General features: G+C 43.8%; 1 protein-coding gene across 1 annotated transcript in view; it reads left to right on the top strand.

The window, feature by feature from the left end:
- The window catches only part of TEX2 (testis expressed 2), a 110,707-nt gene that overhangs the window by 57,970 nt on the left and 33,249 nt on the right, over positions 1–19,488 (top strand). The window contains exons 3-5 of the mRNA XM_060081520.1: positions 10,344–10,544; positions 11,520–11,859; positions 13,147–13,394. Of these exons, the coding sequence (XP_059937503.1) occupies positions 10,344–10,544; positions 11,520–11,859; positions 13,147–13,394 (789 nt within the window). The remainder of the gene's footprint in view (positions 1–10,343; positions 10,545–11,519; positions 11,860–13,146; positions 13,395–19,488) is intronic.

Genomic DNA, 19,488 nt, shown 5'->3' with positions numbered 1-19,488 from the left:
ATTCTGAGTATATACTCAAAAAAATTTAACTGACAGTATATGTGATCTAAAGCTGATCTAATTTATTTGCTTGCTGATCTATTTTATAATTTCAACACTTGTTAATGTGATTTAATGTTTATCGTGTATTCACATAACTCAGACCTTGATTATTTTATTGGTTCATCTGATATGATGTTGTTTTTCTGTCTAATTTGCATGCTTGTTATCTCCTACCTCTACCACTGTCTGCCAAGTCACATACCTGAATTTACAAGGTGCTTCCCTGAAGGATGGGAAAAACTAGGATAAAGGCCATTTTCCCAGGCAGAGACTGTGGCTTAAGCCCTGACTCCAGTGTGTCTGGTGACACTACTGTGAAGGTGACCTTGAAGCAGGCAGTTGGAGGATGTGGATAGTATTGATGCTGGCGCTTCCCTCCTTTAATGGACTTTTTTTTTTTTTAAGATACTGTCTTCAAGCAGCATTTATTCTGAATGTTGACTATTTGCTTGAGGCTATCATTCATAGTGTAAGTTCTGTCTGTAGGTCTGTCTTTCATGGGTAAAGTCAAATTAGCATCTAAAGTTCTGTAAAGTTTAGTAGACTGTTCCTGCCGTATTCTCTAGGTCCATGATCTGTGATATTATGTTTTGACTGATGACTCTGGTTCTAAACCATTAACACATCAAAAAGGGTCTGAGCCTGGCAAAGAGAAAGCCCTGCTTATGTTTTAGTTTGGGGGACAGAAGAAAAATAATCACACTTTTGTGTGATTTTTCAGAGATGTTTTTCAGCAGCAAGGGACCTTGGGTCCTGGCTCTGTTCTTATGTTTAGGATTTGCTCCTTCCCTGATAGAGTAGATGAAGGAATGATGCAGGGGATCTGAGTGGCAGGGGCCTTGAGGCCAGCACAACCACATGACAGGAGGGTGTCAGCCCAGGCACCCCACGCACTGAAGATAGAGAAATCCCCATTGCGTCCTCAGGCCAGAGGGATGGCGCGTTTCTCTGGTCAGCTCAGCATCAAGGTGACGAAGAGAGCATTGGCCTTGACCTCCTGATTGGCACTGTAACTGAAAGTGAGCACAATAATAGTTCTTCCAGACTTTATTATTTTGCAAAAGGTTAATTGTAGCTTTTAATCTTTCCAAGTATTAAACGAGTCCCTTTATAGATTGTGGTTTGTACTTTCAGCCAGACATGGCTTCTAAATCCAGCGGAGAATTGAAGAGAAACCCCTGACCTTTTACAACTGGGATCACAGGACCAGTCTGTCGGCCAGACAGCTGCAGCCCAGCTGACTGCGGTCATTGTCCCCCAGCGGCGGGCACTGTCTCTGTTTTGACAGTTCCAGCGTCAGAAAGAAACAAGGCTTGTCTGAGACGCTCTAGTGTGGGTTGAGAGCATCTCTGAGTTCTTTAGTTGAGTTGTTGAAATGGAATGAGTTGCTAACTGTATCTGTACCTCTTTAGACCCACCCACATAACAAAACAAAGTTGGAAAAAGATCTTACTTGGTAAGGAATTCAGGGTGAAGACTTTTAGAATAGCTGTGCAGTGGACAGTTGGTCACTATTTGGGGAACACGATGAAGGCCTTGGGTTGCTGCACTGCTCACAAGATTGGATATTTGGCTGCTTAGGTGTGGAAATTCCATGTGCAGCTTAATGCAGGGAGTAGGTCAAGCCCCAGGTAAAATTTAGCTGATTGGTAGTATCCAAAGGCAGTCAGGGGACTTCCCTAATGGTCCAGTGGTTAAGACTCCATGCTTCTGCTGCAGGGGCTGCAGGTTGGATCCCTGGTCGGGGGACTATGATCCCACATGCCGCATGCGCGGACACACACACACACACACACACACACACACACACACACACACACACACACACACACACACACACACACACACACACACACACACACACACACACACACGAGTCAGGGTTTGCACTGGGTAATTGCTTCCTGCAAGGGCAACCTGGATTTGAGTCACTAGGGGTGCATTAGGGGGCAGAACAGGGAACTCGGAGAGCAGTGGTGCCTGGCCACCTGTTGTCCTGAGCCTCCCAGTGGCCAGTCTGCATCCTGGATGCCTGACAATGTGGGTTAAGCAGCAGCTCTTACGTTTCTCTCCGGGTTTCCTATCAAAGCTTGTAATGTTCCAGAAAGAACCCTACGTGGGAGTCAGGACACCTGGGCTCTAGTCACAACACTGCCCTCTCCTCTATAGATAAGAAGTGGCTAATTCAGTTTCTGTCCTGAAAAGCTTTAACGATTTTTACTCTTCATTGTCTTTCTGAGGTTACTTCTTTTCTTGTTCTGTGCTCCTTTTTTTTTTTTAATTTTATTTATTTTTGGCTGCGTCGGGGCTTTCTCTAGTTGCGGCGAGCGGGGGCTACTCTTCGTTGCGGTACGCGGGCTTCTCATTGTGGTGGCTTCTCTTTGTTGCAGAGCACGGGCTCTAGGTGTGTGGACTTCAGTAGTTGCGGTGCGCGGGCTCAGTAGTTGTAGCATGCGGGCGCAGTAGTTGTGGCTTGGGGGCTCTAGAGCACAGTCTCAGTCATTGTGCCTCTCGGTCATTGTGGCTCACGAGCTCTAGAGCACAGGCCAGTAGTTGTGGCGCATGGGCTTAGTTGCTCCACGGCATGTGGGATCTTCCGGGACCAGGGCTCGAACCCGTGTCCCCTGCGTTGGCAGGCAGATTCTTAACCACTGCACCACCAGGGCAGTCCCTGTTCTTTGCTCTTTGGTGCAATAATAATTTGGTTTTTCTCTTCAGGAACAGGGACCAAGTCTTCTATTTCAAATAAGCCCTACAGCTCCCTGCACTTAGTAGGATCTCAGCTCATTCCTTTGCTTCTCTCCACCTGTGGAGCCACAGCTATACCTACAGGCTGTGATAAGCACACCAGTCTGTCCTACTTACTTGTGCTTTACAGATTTTATTTAATCCTCACAGCCACCCTCTGAATTAGGCTACATTTGTGTATTCAGTTGACAAACATTTGTTACAACTGTGATTGTCTTGTGGAGTTTGTAGTTAAGTAAACCAGGCAGTTAATGAATACAGTGGTAGGAGGAAGGTAATAGAGAACTGAGCCTAGGTAATCAGGGACTCTTCCGAGGAGAAGCATCATCTTTGCCATGACCTGAGGGTTGACCAGGAGTTAGCCAGACTAAAGGCGGGGCTGTGCTGTGGAAATGAGGTAGGAGCCTGGACCTCGCAGTCAGGCAGACTTGGTTTAAGTCCCAGATTTGCCGCTCCACAGACCCCCTTTTTTTTTTTTTTAACCCCTGTCTAAGCAAATCTCTTAACCTCGCTCACCGCTTTCCTCACCTGCAAATCCTTAGGGAATTGGCAGAAGTAAAGGAGATAATGCACGTGAGAGCCAGGATCATAATGTGAGCTTAAATGCCAGCTCTTATAACGAATATTAATATCAGTATTTTAAAAATCATCTGCATGAGATTTGTTCCTTTTCTATACGCAGACTGTACCTCAATAAGGTACTGTTAGCATGGAGAAAGTCATTATGGCTTGAGCAGAGTGGGAGGTGGGGACCAGGGAGGCATGAAGCTGGGAAGTAAGGTGTGCAGGACCCTTTTACCAGGGAGAAAACCAAGAGTCTGAGGCTAAGCATCATCCAACTAGGCAGTAAGTGGTCAAGCCAGGATTGGAACCCAATTGTGTCAGACTCTTTGCAGTTCTGCTAATGGATGTGGGTTGGCTTCAGTGCTGTGTTTGGACCAGCAGCCTTTCATGTAATCAAGTAAGATCAAGGATCCAGACTCACTGAAGCTAACAAATGATTGTTCACAATAGATGTGCAGTTCAAATCCTGATTTGTGAGTTGTATTTATTTGGTTTTGGCAGCTGTGGACTTTAGCCTCTGATAGATTTTTAACACGGAGAAAATGGTACCGCAGGAAGGAGGAAATGTGAAGATAAAAGGGAAGGAGAACCCACAGGTGCCTTTGTGTTTGGAGCTCAGCCACAGGTGATTGTGAAAGGATGGGGGTTGGGAGGAGGAGGGTCAAGCCAGCTCCAATCCCAGCTGGAAGAAGGGAGTTTGCTGCCCCTCGGGCTTTCCCAAGGAAAAGCAGCTCCTGGGTTCTCTTCCTAAGCCTACCCCTGCCTCTCACCACTGTCTCCTCTAGTGAGGCAGGCAGAGTCCTGTGGTTTTGAGCTGTGGAGGACTTGAAACTCTTCTCCATATTCCTGGGAATCAGGCTGTTCTAGTGTTCTCGCAGCTTGGCCCGTGGTAGAGGGTGACCTGTCCCTGTCAGAACCGTCACCAAAGAAGGACAGCCACATCTCATCTCAGAACTGTGGCCACACGGGCGGACACAGGCTGTGGCCCAGTGAGAACTCTGTAGAGGGCTCAGGTGGTAGCTCAGGCTGCTGGGTCAAGAGCCTGGCTTTGTGGCTAAAAACCAGTCCCTGAAGCACTTGGAAACAGTTGCTCTTGTTAACCAAATGTAAGAATTTGATAAGGAACAAAAACTGAGCAGCTGTTTGTTAGACTAGTGCAGAGTGATGGCTCTTCACCTGAGCAGGCCTGTAAACGGATGAGCTGATGCAGGGCTTGTGTCCCAACACGCGTGCCTGTGTCTTGACTTTTTTCTACTAAAAATCAAAGGAATAAGCTAAAAGTGTTATGTAAGTTTGTTCACAAGTTGAGTATCTTTTAATGGTCTTATAGAACTATAAGAGTTTTAAAAACTTCAGCCTTTTACCTAGATTACTTTTGCTCTTATTCCTGAGTTTTTAATATTTGATGTTAGCTTTTTAAAGGGGTTTTGAATTTCTAAAATAGAATGTTTCACCTGGAGACAGGTGTAGATTATCTTCTCATTCAATTAGATAAAGCACCTACTAACACTGCATAAACCTGCGTGTATGGAAGTGTCAGTAAGAGGAAAGAGGAGGGTTTGGACCGTTCTGGTTGAGCCCAGTGTCTAGGTCTGAAAAGCTGGAACCCAAGAATTGGGCATGGGCTGTCTAGTAGAGTAGACACCAGCCACATTTGGCCATTGAGCAGTGAAGTGTAGCTAGTTTGAACTGAGATGTGCTCTAAGTGTAAAATACATAATGGATTTTGAAGACAGTACAAAACAAAGAATGTAAAATCTTATTAATAATTTTTAATATTTATTACATGTTGAAATGATAATTTGGACATATTGGGTTAAATAAAATCCATTGTTAAAATTAATTTCACATGCTTTTTTCTTTTTTAGTGTGGCTACTAGACAATTTAAAACTACATATTTTCATGATGCACATTTATGGCTCATGTTGTATTTCCATTGGATAGTGAGTGCTTCCCTGAATAATTCTGCAAAATGAAAATGAAAAAATGAAAGCAATTGGATAGAAACAATCTTTTATTCCTAAATTTCTCTTAATTCATAAATCAAATAATCTGTCCAGTCTCAGAAGCTTCGAAAAGGGGAAATTCTCTAAAAATTACTCTGTTTCTCAGAGGCTGTCTTATTATTTAAGAGTAACTTCATAGTATAATGCTTGTCCTTTTTTCCCTTCAGCCTTTCTAGTCTGGTGGTGACTAGATGATAACTGTAATGCTGGGAATTTTGTCGAAAATTCCAGAACCGTGTTAGTTCTATTACCTTTTTTATATGTCTACTATAATCTCACATAGCTGGGAACTAATGAAAAATATTTTATATGGAGATATTATTGCAGAAATGTTTGTCATATCAAATTATGATTATCATAGTTCAAAAGTCATTAAATAAAGGGTGAGCATCTCAGCTAAGATGTTGTGATGGACCCACAAATGTATCACACATATTCTGCATCCTCAAGTAGCCTCTACTTTAGCCAGGAGGTATACATTCAGAGTGAAATGACTCAAAAGAGCAATCCCAGGTGGGGACCGTATGGCCAAATGGCTTATAAAGGACACTGATAGCAAGTTGCTATTTTAATTTCATAGTTGTTCCTTGACTGTTAGAACTTCCTAAACACCAGTCCCTCCTTCCCTCCCTCCGTGGATTCTTCTTGGTTTTAGTAGCACTGCATGTAAACTCAACCTGGCCTTGAGCATGGCTCCGAAGCAGCCTAGAAAAATCAGATCTGCTTTAAGTTCTCTATTAATCTAGTTGCCTTTAGAACTTTAAGCCTAGTAAACCTGTTATACGTAAGAAAGTATTTTCTGCAACCAAATTGGATAAAAAGAGAACTGTGGATTATATGTCAGGAGATCTTTAGCGAAAAATCTTTGTGTTTAAAAAGACAAATAAATACATTTATAGAAAACTCTACCCAACAACAGCAGAATGCATATTTTTTTTAGTGTATGTGGAACATTCCCCAGATAGATGATATTCTGGGCCATAAAACAAACCTTAACAAGTTGAAAAGAACTGAAATTATACAAAGCAAGTTCTCTGACTATAATGGAAGTAAACTAGAAAACAATAACCAAAAGATGTCTGGAAAATTCGCAAATATTTGGAAATTAAACACACTTCTGATTAGCCATGGGTCCAAAGATAGTCACAAGGGAAAGTAGAAAATATTTTCAATTGAATAAAATTGAAAATACAGCAAATCAAAAATTGTAGCTGATGCAGTGCTTAGAGAGAAATTTATAGCAATAAATGATTATATTAGAAAAGAAGAAATGTTACCAATATCAGGACTGAAAGAGAGGACATCACTACAGACTCTACAGACATTAAAAGAATAATAGGGAGGGCCTCCCTGGTGGCGCAGTGGTTGAGAGTCCGCCTGCCGATGCAGGGGATACGGGTTCGTGCCCCGGTCTGGGAGGATCCCATCTGCCGCGGAGCGGCTGGGCCCGTGAGCCATGGCCGCTGAGCCTGCGCATCCGGAGCCTGTGCTCCGCAACGGGAGAGGCCGCAACGGGAGAGGCCACAACAGTGAGAGGCCCGCGTACGGCAAAAAAAAAAAAAAAAAAAAGAATAATAGGGAAATATTACAAACAACATTATGCCCAGAAGCTGGATAACTTAGATGAAACAAATTTCCTTATAAGATAAACTATCAAAGCCCACTCAAGAAGAAATAGATAACCTGAATAGTCCAATAGTAACTAAAGAAATTGAATTCATAGTTTAAAACCTTTCTACAAAGAAAACTCTGGACCCACATGGCTTCCATGGCAAATTTACCAAACCTTTAAGGAAGAAATATTAATTCTACACAAACTCCTCCAGAAAATAGAAGGAACACTTCCCAACTCATTTTATGAGGCTAGATAATAATACCAAAAGATATTGCAAAAAGACTATAGACCAACTCCCCTCATGCACTTGGACAAATGAACAAAGCACTAGCAAACCAAATTCAGCAATGTATAAAAAGGATAATAATAGTGTTGTGCTGGTAAACTGGCTCTCCGGTTGGTGGGGGAAGCCCTCTTTGTACTGATTTCCATGGTGTAAATCTCCCACCATGGCCAGTTGCAAGTTACCAACATAAGGTCACTGAATGTGGAGTTGGGAAAAGATGTGTAGAATCAGCTCTCATGAGCTGGTACAGTCCAGCTTCAGCACATCATGACCCATGCATAATCTTCCCAAGAATGCAAACTGTTCAACATTCAAAAATCAATGAATGTACTTCACCATAATAACAGACTAAAGAAAAAGACAAAAAACTGTGAACCAAAAATCGTGCTTAGTTCTATACTTAGCAAAATAAGCCCACCCAAGCTGATGCTCCGACAGTTCAGTCCACTTCAGGCCTCACTGTGCTCTGTATCGCTTGTCCCCTTTTTTTGCTTCATTGCTGTTTCTTTACAAACACCTAGATTACACTCTCTTCCCATGGCCACTGCTTACTCATCCAGCATTTTTTAATAGATGCAGTGACTCATTGGGAGGAGGGTGAAATATTCCTAGCTCATGCAAAAGATCTACTGAGGTGTATAAATCCATATAATTGGCTCAAATTTCACACACACACACACACACACACACACACACACACATATACCCCCAATGATAAAGAAGCATGTTTGTCCATTTTTTTTTCTTTTTTTTTTTTTTGCGGTACGCGGGCCTCTCACTGTTGTGGCCTCTCCCGTTGTGGAGCACAGGCTCCGGACGCGCAGGCTCAGCGGCCATGGCTCACGGGCCCAGCTGCTCCGCGGCATGTGGGATCTTCCCCGACCGGGGCACGAACCCGCGTCCCCTGCATCGGCAGGCGGACTCTCAACCACTGTGCCACCAGGGAAGCGCTTGTCCATTTTTATTTCCAATAACACACTCAGGATATTCTTTGTGAGGACTTTTTTTTAATAGTTACTCTAGTGGGGTCATAGGATGGTGAAATGAAGACCAGTTCTTCTCTGATGTTTTGGGTGTACCCTTGGGTCAAGAATGTTGTTGTTGTTGTTGTTGTTTTTAAACATCTTTATTGGAGTATAATTGCTTTACAATGTTGTGTTAGTTTCTGCTATATAACAAAGTGTATCAGTTATATGTATACATATTCCCTCCCTCTTGCGTCTCCCTCCCACCCTCCCTATCCCACCCCTCTAGGTGGTCGCAGAGCACCGAGCTGATCTCCCTGTGCTATGCAGCTGCTTCCCACTAGCTATCTGTTTTACATTTGATAGTGTATATATGTCCATGCCTCTCTCTCACTTGGTCCCAGCTTCACCCTTCCCCCTCCCAGTGTCCTAAAGTCCATCCTCTACGTCTGCATCTTTATTCCTGTCCTGCCCCTAGGTTCATTAGAACCTTTTTTTTTTTTTTTTTTTTAGATTCCATATATATGTGTTAGCATACAGTATTTGTTTTTCTCTTTCTGACTTACTTCACTCTGTATGACAGACTCTAGGTCCATCCACCACACTACAAATAACTCAATTTCATTTCTTTTTATGGTTGAGTAATATTCCATTGTATATATGTGTCACATCTTTATCCATTCATCTGTCGATGGACACTTAGGTTGCTTCCATGTACTGGCTATTGTTAATAGTGCTGCAGTGAACATTGTGGTACATGACTCTTTTTGAGTTATGGTTTTCTCAGGGTATATGCCCAGTAGTGGGATTGCTGGGTCATATGGTAGTTCTATTTTTAGTTTTTTAAGGAACCTCCATGCTCAACATCAGTAATCATTAGAGAAAGGCAAATCAAAACTACAATGAGGTATTACCTCACACCGGTCAGAATGGCCATCATCAAAAAATCTACAAACAATGAATGCTGGAGAGGGTGTGGAGAAAATGCTGTTGTTTTTTAAATCTTTGTATCAACTCCTGACACACTGCTTGGCACATAGAGAGATTCACTGCATGTTTGGATGAATGGATGAATGAATAAAAGAGAATTTTGAGCATCCCTCACTTGCCGAGGCTCTCAATTCAAGATTTTAGTGTGAGACTCAAATGCTCACCGTGGAAATGGCTATTCCTTGAAAAGAATGACAATCCCAACTCTACTGTAGTGATCTTCAGCATTTCTCTGCTCATTTCAAAGACATAAAGTGAGGGGAGTGGGAACACAGTTATTAAAATTCCCTGGAGAACTTCTTTTAAAGAGATCTGGGCGACCCATATCATCTGAAAAAGTACTGTGGGGCTGGCAGAGTGTTAAATCATGAATACTGATTACAGCTATGAGACTAGCTTTAGCACTGTTTTGTTGTGTGTAAGGGTTTTGTGTGTTGTTCATACCTTCAACATGTTTGCTCTCTGTACTCATATGTTGATTTTTAGACTTATATTAATGGGTGGGGGGGAACCTGGAACACGACTTTATTCATTTAAGTTACTACATATCTTTGAATTTTGACATACCATTGATCATATCTGTGATTTATTTAATGCCTAAGTCTCGATCATCTGCTTTACTATGTGATTTCACTGAGATAGAAACGGGGAGTGGTATGGTAACATGAGGTAATATGGTCTGTGAAATTTCAAAGATTGTTTGCAGGTGGGCTGTGTCTGCTTAATTAAGAAGGCCAGACTGGGTGGGATTACTTGTCCCCAGAGGAGGTCAGGCTGAGACACTTCTTCTATTTACATGAACTAAACTTTTGAGTTTCCTGATTTGCTTGTCAGCTTTAAAGAAAAGAAAGGAAAGAATCTTTAATTATTTAGGAAAATGGACATTGTCATTCTCCCCCTAAATCCAGGTTTTTAGTTAACAAAAACATACCAAATCACTCCTCAGCACCAATTATCCTTCAAGCTAAGCGACTTGTCCCAGCAACCTCTTGTCATCAGTAAGTTAATACTTGCATCGTAGTCAAGTTTGGTTTCAGTGCCCTGAATACCAGAGTGGTCATCACTTTCATATTGAATCAGATGTCTGTTTATTCTGATTTTACTAAAGGAAGTTTTTCTCCATCAGGGATGGATGAATGAGATTTACAACTATGATCCAGAAACTTACCATGCGACTTTGACACATTCAGTCTTTGTTCGACTTGAGGGTGGGACCTTAAGGCTTTCAAAGCCCAATAAAAATATATCCAGGAGGGCAAGCTACAATGAAACAAAGCCAGAGGTGACCTACATCAGCCAGAAAATCTACGACCTGTCCGACAGCAAGGTGAGCCCAACTAATTTGGAAGCTTTGATGAATGAAAAGCATTTGGAATCTTGGACGTTTTACTGTAATTTTTCCCCTTAAAAGGTTGTGTGTTTAAAGTATTAATGTAATTTAGAGCAGTGCCTCTCAAACATTAATGTGCATATGAATCACCTGAGCATCTTTCAAAGTACAGAATCTGATTCAGCAACTATGAGTAGGGCCTGAGAGTGTGCATTTTTATGAGCTCCCAGGTGATATCCATGCTGCTGGTCCACAGACCACACTTTGAGAAGCAAAGGCATCATACACTCTTCTGACTTTGAGAGTTAATTTTTTTGGTCAAACAAAAGCCACGTGTGGTGGTGTTAGGCTAATAACTAATGCAAGCTTTGTAAATGTGAAAATTATGGAAAATTATGCAAAATAACCACATTTTGATAAAAGTATACTTCTGCTTTTGAGAAATGTAAATTATTTGTTATTCCAAAAAGCTATAGGTTCTCTTATCTTATAAATCTTGTGAGTGATCTTTGAGTTTCTCCAAAATGGCAGAATTATTTAAAATAGTTTTTTGACAAATTCATTCTTAACTTGTGGTTGATAAACTTGAGCTTCCCATCAAGATCTAATTTGATAAATCCTTTTTTTCCCACCAGCTTAGGTTTGGCCCAGGGTCATTAAACTCAGTTGATATCCAAACTTAGTTGATGATAATCCATTAAATAATTATTCTGCTACTGTTAGCTGAAAATCGTAGATATTTGTAACTCTTGCAAAATTCTTGAATATCTACTTTCTGGAATTATTTTGAAGAATAAGTCATTTCTAAAGATTCTAGTTTCTATAGTCATGTTATGGACAGGTGGTAATTCTTTCACGTTCATCATTTTAGTCAAAAATACTATGAAGTCTGCATTTGTGCTCTGCACAGTAGTAATGCACAACGTAGCCAATTCTTAATTTAGTGTGTAAATCCTTTCCCTTTCTCTGTAGATTTATCTTGTGCCTAAAAGTTTGGCTCGAAAGCGAATCTGGAATAAAAAGTACCCCATTTGTATCGAGCTTGGTCGACAAGATGACTTTATGTCTAAGGCCCAGACTGATAAAGAGACTTCTGAAGAAAAGCCACCAGCTGAGAGAGAGCTGGGAGGCGAGGACCCTAAGAAGCCAACCCACCCTCAGGAGGGAACACGATCTGGCCAGCGAGATCAGATACTCTATCTCTTTGGGAGAACTGGCCGAGAAAAAGAGGAGTGGTTTAGGAGATTTATTCTGGCATCTAAGCTGAAGTCGGAAACCAGGAAGCCACCTGGTGTCTCTGGAAGTAAACCAGGTAATGACATGTGTGCTAAATGCTTATGTATTTTTAAAGGGCCTGTGGGAGAATCAAGAGAGAGTCCCAGGTAGGAAGAGAGGAAGGCCACCCTGAATTGATGACTGTCTGCCCCCTAAGGTGTATTCATGGATTATTTGCCTTCTAGGCTGCTCACTGCAGTACTTTGTACTGAATCATTTAACCAGTGATAGAGCCATTTGCAGATGTATGTTTTTTTGCCTTTGCTGGTTCCTTAAGGATTATATCAATATTTATGTTTATGTACTGTGGCTCCTCTGAGAGAAGCAGCAGCAGGAGAACCCTAGTTATAATAAGAAGGCCAGTGAGAAGGCAGCTTATGCTCTCAAGCTCCTGGCCTTCAACATGGCCTCCATGCCTGAGATCGCCATCGAAGCACAGAATCCTTGGCCTCCTGACTCACTGCATTTGCCTTCGATTACCCCGCCCCTCTCCTCATTTCCTATCCCTCTGTCCCGTGTACTTTGCTTGGAACAGCACTGAATCTCTCACCGTCCTCCAGGCATACTGTGCCCTGTCATTGCTTTTTGCGTATGCTGTTCCCTCTACCTGGAATGCTCTTCCCCCACCTAGGCCGGGAAAATGCCAACTATTTCTTCAAGGGGCAGTCCAGAGGTCACTACCTGTGAAAGTCACTGCTGGAGGAAGCGCCTCTCGGCTCTTGGGCAGAGGGACTCACCCTGTTCCTTCTGCCCTGAAAGTCCTTTAGTCGTGCTTCAGTTACAGTGCTTATTACAGAAAATTGTGATTTATTTGCCTAGGTGCCTGAGTTCAAGGGCAGGGACTGTGTATGTCTTATTATTCTTTTTAACGTGGAGTTGGCCCAGAGAAAGTGCTCGATGAAAAATGTGTTGAATGAATGAATGAAAGATGAATGAAAGATGTTTGTCCATCCACAGCTTACGGCAGTTCCAGTTAGCTTTCTGCCCACTTTCTGTGTGCCCCTTGGGGTGTGTCAGTCCTTCATCTGACCCCAAGAGAGCACCAGAAAAAAATAAAAAGGTACCTACCAGATACGTATCATGGCTCCCATTCCTCTGAATTGTCCTGAAGAAGAATAAAAACTGTTCTACAAAGTTATCTGTCATTACAATGGAAGGTGTCTTTCAGGGTGGGAAATAACCTTATAAATATGTATTTTTTAAATAGTCATTTATAGCATTTTAACTGCTTTTCAATTGAACCTAGTGGAGTTTGCTCTGTGTTCCATTTCCTTTGCTGTCGTTTTCCTCATCTGTGTTAACAGCCATCACTTCTTTGCTCCAGGGGTTTTGCCTTCACACAGCAGACACAACAGTCCCTCGGGGCACCTGACCCACAGCCGCAGCAGCAGCAAAGGCAGCGCAGAGGAGATCATGCCCCAGCCGAAGCAGAAGGAGCTAGCGGGCAGTGTACGGCAGAAGATGCTTCTGGACTACGGTGTGTACATGGCCAGGTGTGTCCCCCAAGAAAACCGAAGCCCCCAAGGGAGCCCAGCGCAGAGTGCGGAGAGCAGCCCCACAGCTGGGAAGAAGGTAAAGCTGGCTGCCTGGGGGTAGCTTTTTTGCCCTTAGATTCGTTTCCTCATACATAAGCCTTTTGAGCGCCTCTTTTGTCCCAGGCCCTGTTCGAGGCATTGGGGACACAGTGCTGAACCAGACAGATGAGAGCTGTGCTCTTAGGGAGCTTGGACTCTAGTCAGGGAGACAGCAAGCAGCAAACATCAGGTGCCAGTAAGCATTAAAATAAAGACAAATAAGGGAGGGTGGAAAGTGGCCAGAACTGCTGTTTTAGATTGTGGTTGAGGACAACCTCTTTGAGGACGTGACATTTGGGCAGAGACCTGACCAAAGTGAGGACGTGAGCCCTGGCGATCTGTGTGAGAGGAGCATTCCAGGTGCGGGGACCAGAAAGTGCAAAGGCCCTGAAGCAGGCCTGTGGTTGGAGTATTCAGGGAACTGTGGTGAGGCCAGCGTAGGCGACAGTGAGCAAGGGACAGAGGCAGGGCCTCGTCAGATCAATTCCTCGTCCAGCAGGATCATGGGAGGCCCTGGGAGGGTTTTGAGCAGGGGCTGGTGTTGATCTGACTTGAGTTTAAAAAGTCACGTGGCTCTCCATGGAGACTGGAAAAGGGGCAGTTGGAGGAAGGGGCGGTGGGAGGTGAGCGTGGCAGCAGAGCACGGGGCTCGACTGAGGTGGTCACAGCAGGTGGTGAGAAGTGGCGGCCTTGGGGATACCTTGGAGGGGAGCTGGCTGGATTTGCAGATGAATTCCATGTGCGATGGGGAGAACCGAAGGAGTCAGAGATTACCCCTAGCTTTTGACCTGAGCAACTGGGCCATCAGTATGGACATTCACAGAATCCTTAGCAATAGAGGTCTAATTCCTCAATAACCATTGTATTCTCAAATTCTCAGACTCCTCAGCTGTGTCCAGGGCTTTTGAAGGTTTACCATATGCATTATTTGCAAAATGTAACAAGCTGGACATTGACTCAAGATCATTTGTGATAAGATAACTCATATAAGCTGCCATATGTCAGACTCTGTTAGACACTGTAATAGAATTACTCTGATCCCTTGAACATTCTTGCAAACCAGGTGGCATTCTCTCCATTTTATAGATGGAGAAACCAAACTTCACAGAAGTTAAGTAGCTTAATGTCACAGTTGCTAAGTGATGGAGTGCACAAAACCCGATCTGAGACTCCGAGGCCCTTTGGCTGCCAGGACTGCCGTCTTGGTGGGTCATTCTCAGGCTGTGCTTGCCCTGAGGCCTCCAGCCGCTATGCTCCCTCAGGTTCTGAGGCACAGCCTCCACCCGTGGAGCATGAAGCCTGTTTCTTCCATGTTCAGTTACTAAAGTGTTTAACAACTCTTATAGTGACTGTATTTCTGTTAACGGGAAGCATTTGGTGCCATCCTCTTTGTGCTTTCAGGCTTTAGTCATTCTGTTGACCCTCTTCAGTGTGGAAGGGGCCCCAGAACCTTCACCCAGCCTACTTTGTCAGGGCAAAAAAAGACCATATGCCTTTGCTGGCCTCTGACCCACCGCCTCCCCCTCTGACCTAAGTTACCAGCTAGAATGGGAAGAAGACTTCCCTCTAAGCTAGAGCAGGGTAATAGAAAACTGCTCTGGAAATGTCCTGTTTACCACCAGTGAGTCCCACTCCCCCTAATTCCCTTTCTGCCTGGGCTGTCAGCTGTCTGGATTCTCATTAGACTCAGGAAAATCAGGAGGAGAATTGTGTGATGTAAGAAAAGGATCTAATAAATAAATGCTTGCTTTTAAAAAAGAGTTCTGTAAATTAAAAAAGCAGAAGTTTTAGAACATCGCTTCCTCAGTATGTGTTACACGTGCCTGTTGTATCGTGTAATCACTGGGGTCTGTGGAAGCCCCAGGAGGGCTTGGGAGGTCCTGCTGGCACAGAGCCTGGCCCCTCAACCTTGCGCTGCTGTCGCTGGGGTGGGGTGGGGGTGTCTCTGGTACAAACCTTTTTTCTAGGTACTTAGCACTTAACCCCTTTAAACACCAGAACCTTCTTTTCATCTTCTAAGTTAAGTCTGATGAAAGTCTTTAAAAACCACATTGTATTTCCTGTCCCCCTTAGGCAGAGCAGGCAGGGATGATTTAATCTTTTTCCTGGTGATTTAAAGACTCAATACAACACATGGAAATTCAGGCCTGTTGTCCTGCAGGGCTACCGAGGTCAGGCCTTTCACCCCCGTCTGAACCATCCCAGACCACAGACTCTGCAGCATTTTCTGTCAGTTGTCAGTTGGCCGGTGTTAGTGTGTGTCCTTCTAGTTGCCTTTCCTGGGTGCTTATCCTCACCTCCCACCCCTACCCCTAATTTAATGGTTCTAATCTGCATGGGCTAGGCAACCAGAGAGCCAGAATTGTGTGAACACAGATACCTGTCTTTGAAAGAGGGGCTTTTGAAGCAAGTGCGTGAGCTTTAGTGCTGGGCTCCCACGTCCACTTGGCCTGCCTGAAGCATGTGTGGGCCACGTCCTGGCTCTCAGGAGTGGTCTGGTAGTAGAGACAGTCATGAATAAGGTATAGGTATATGTTTTAGTTATCTATTGCTGTGTAACAAATAGCCCCAAATGGGGTGGCTTAAAACAATAACAGTGATTTATTTTGCTCACAGATTTGTAATTTGACTGGGCCTAGCAGTGAAACCTTCTCTCTGCTCCACGCAGTGTCAGCTGGGGAGGCTGGATGGGGGGCTGGAGGACCTGGTTCCAAGATGGCACTTGCATGGCTGGCAAGTAGTTGCTGGGTGGTGGCTGGGAGCTCAGCTGGGGCTGGGGGCTGCGGGCCTCCGTTCTTCCCCATGTGGCCTCGGCTTCCTTCAGTGTGGTGACTGGGTTTCAAGCACAAGCGTCCCTAGAGAAAGAGCCAGGTGGGCTTTTTATGACCTAATCTGAGAAGTAAAATAATGTCACTTCCTTCCTGCTCCATTAGTCAAAGTAGTCAAAAAGCCCTCCCAGCTTCAAGGAGAGGGGCATAGATTCCACCTCTTGCTGAGGGAGTAGCAACTTCTTAGAAGAGCGTCTGGGATGGGAAGTATCATTGCACCATTTTTGAGAAATAAGGTCTGCTACGGTATTTATTCCTGTGCTCTTTTTATTACTTTTCATGCTTTCCTTTTCAGTGGAGATAGTTCTTTACTAGTTTTATTTCTCTTTAATTCTGTAATTCGAGCAAATGAGGACCTTCCCCCACCCCCTCTTTAATTTTCTTTTCTTTTCTGTGCCTGTGAAGCATTAACGTGGTTCCAAAAACCAAAACTGTACAAAGACATATTCAGAAAAGTGTTGTCTCCCCCGCTCTATTCCTTCTATTCATCCATGCCATCCCCCCACCCCCACCCCAGTAGTGAACCGGTCTCATTAGTCTCTGGCTCATACTCTCTGGGTTCATTTCCCCTCCTGTCTTACTCAAAGGGTGGCATGCCATGGATACTCTTTTGCACGCTTTTTTCGCTTACCAGTACATTCTGGAAATCACTCCACATCAGTTCTTAGATCTCTCCCCTTCCTCTTGTTTTTCAGCAACTGCAAAGACTGACTCCATTGTGTGAATGTTCCATAGTCCATTCATTCTCTCATATGGGCGTATGGGTGGTTTGTAATACTTTGCAATTACAAACAATGCTGCAATGAACAACCTTGTATATGTGTATTTTTGTGTTGTTGGGGGTATATCTTCAAGGTGATATCTTACGAGAATGTCAGAATGTAAACTCACATGTAGTTTTGTTAGATATTGCCAAATGTCTCTCCATCAGGGTTGCACCAGTGTTCATTCCCACTGGTAATAAGAATGCCTGTTTCCCCACAATTTTGCCAAATGTGAACCTTTTGGACATGGTCATTAGTGCTCGTCCTTCCTGCTGCCAAAGATGGCCAGGTTATTTCTTTGGGTTCATATTGCCTCTGCTGTCATGAGTCCAAGAGGAACTGAAAGGGCTCAGAGACACAAAGGAACCTTTGACACCTCTTCAAGTTACACTGTCACTTCATCAGTGTCGGCACCACCCAGACGCTTACCCAGGGTAGCGTGCCCCCTTCTCTTCTATACAAGGAGCTTGGGACACAGCACCAGCCTTTGCCCCACCCTGCTACTGCTTCTTACAGGCCATGTCCAAAGCATCTCTCACCCTGAGGGCTCCAGGTCTAATGGCACCTTCCACACACTCAGCCTCCTTTCTCACACACGGCCCAGTGCTAAACTGGGTCACGAGGTGAATAGAGCCACTGGTGCCCAGGAGCCAAACCAATGTTAAAAACAGCCAGTGATAATTAGTCAATATGGACTAGATTTGTATTAAACAATGCTAGAACACTTTTGGTAGTTCTTCTTTTTTTTTTTTTTTGCGGTATGTGGGCCTCTCACTGCTGTGGCCTCTCCTGTTGCGGAGCACAGGCTCCGGACGCGCAGGCTCAGCGGCCATGGCTCACGGTCCCAGCCGCTCTGCGGCATGTGGGATCCTCCCGGACCGGGGCGCGAACCCGTGTCCCCTGCATCGGCAGGCGGACTCTCAACCACTGCGCCACCAGGGAAGCCCTTGGTAGTTATTCTTACCCATAATAATTAAAAACAAGTTTGGGGGATTCTGAAATTACTTTGGAGCTCAAAATTTGAATTATAAAATACTGCTATTTTGGAGGAAGGGCCTGGTTCACCAGAAGTTTAGTGGTTAGTGATCGGTCGCTGAGCCCTGACTTGCCCTTGTGACTCCGCTTTATCTCACAAACACAGACTGTACCAGCCTCTGAAGTCTCCAAACCCCTGTGATCTTGGCGCCATTTCCTGTCTTCTCAGGCAGCTTAACCTCTAGAATAGTGAGACCCTGAGGCTGGCTGAGGAGACCCAGAGCTTGATCATCTTGTTGAGGTAGTCTGCTTGGTTTGAGGAGAAGATATAAACAGCAATTAAGAAAATGAGGAAACTCTTTTAAGAAATGTCTAAAGGTGGGATAGTATTACCCCTAGTGTTGGTACCTCAGGAAGGGAGACCCCACGGACAGCCTGTGGATTTACTCAAAGGTGTGAGGCCAGGGAGGCTACTAGTTCTTTATGCCCTGAAGCAGCCTGCCTGGGAGGGAGGACCATTGGTGAGGCAGTGCTGTGCTTGTTCACCAAGTGTGAGGCTCGTGTTCAGATCACACCAGGCACTGCCACGCTCCTTTTCAATGGAAGGTTTTCAGAAATACTTAAAGGTCATGTAGGCTGCCCAGGTTTGGAGAGTCCTGTCTTCATTATTGCTAGTTCCACTAATTATCTTGTTACCTACAAACTGGATCATAAGATACTACATCCTGTTTGGTGTTATCAGGAGATAAGAACTCTACAAAGCAAATAGGAATCAAACAGAAACCAGGAAATCTTAACTGGCAGAATGGTTTCCCAAGGCTTCCCCTTTCCAAGCTCAGAGTCAGCTTTTTAAACATTTAAAAGTGGAATTGCAAAGTGTTTATCACATAATAAGTAAAAAATATAAAGCCATATATCCAATTTAAAAATAAATTTTAGGAAGGTTACAGACAAGAGTGCCAAGACAGTTCAGTGGGGGAAAGAATAGTCTTTTCAACAAATAGTGCTGGAGCAACTGGACATCCACATGCAAAGAATGAGGTCAGACCCCTCCCTCACACCGTATACAAAAATTAACTCAGAATGGATCATGGACCTTAAGGCAAGAGCTAAAACTATGAAACTCTTCAAATAAAATATAGGAGTAAATCTCTGTGAATTGGGGCTAGGTGTAAAGACTTCTAAGATAAGATACCAAAAGTACACGCAACCAAAGAAAAAATAGGTAAATTGGACTTCATCAAAATTACAAATTTTTGTGTGCAAACAGTACTATCAAGAATGTGAAAAGACAACCCACAGAGTTTGCAAATCATATGTCTAAGGGTTTTGTACCCAGAATATATAAAGGACTCCTGTAATTCAATAATAAAAGGTAAATAACCCAATTAAGAAATGGGCAAAGGATCTGGATAGATATTTCTGCAAAGAAGATATACAACTGGCCAGTAAGTGTATGAAAAGATATTCAGTCATTAGCCATCAGGGAAATGTAAATCAAAACCATAATGCAATGCTACGTCCA

Source organism: Mesoplodon densirostris, chromosome 18 (genome assembly GCF_025265405.1).
Source record: "Mesoplodon densirostris isolate mMesDen1 chromosome 18, mMesDen1 primary haplotype, whole genome shotgun sequence".
NCBI lineage: Eukaryota > Metazoa > Chordata > Mammalia > Artiodactyla > Ziphiidae > Mesoplodon > Mesoplodon densirostris.
The sequence above is the reverse complement of the archived record's forward strand: the minus strand, read 5'-3'. Positions and strand labels throughout refer to the sequence as shown.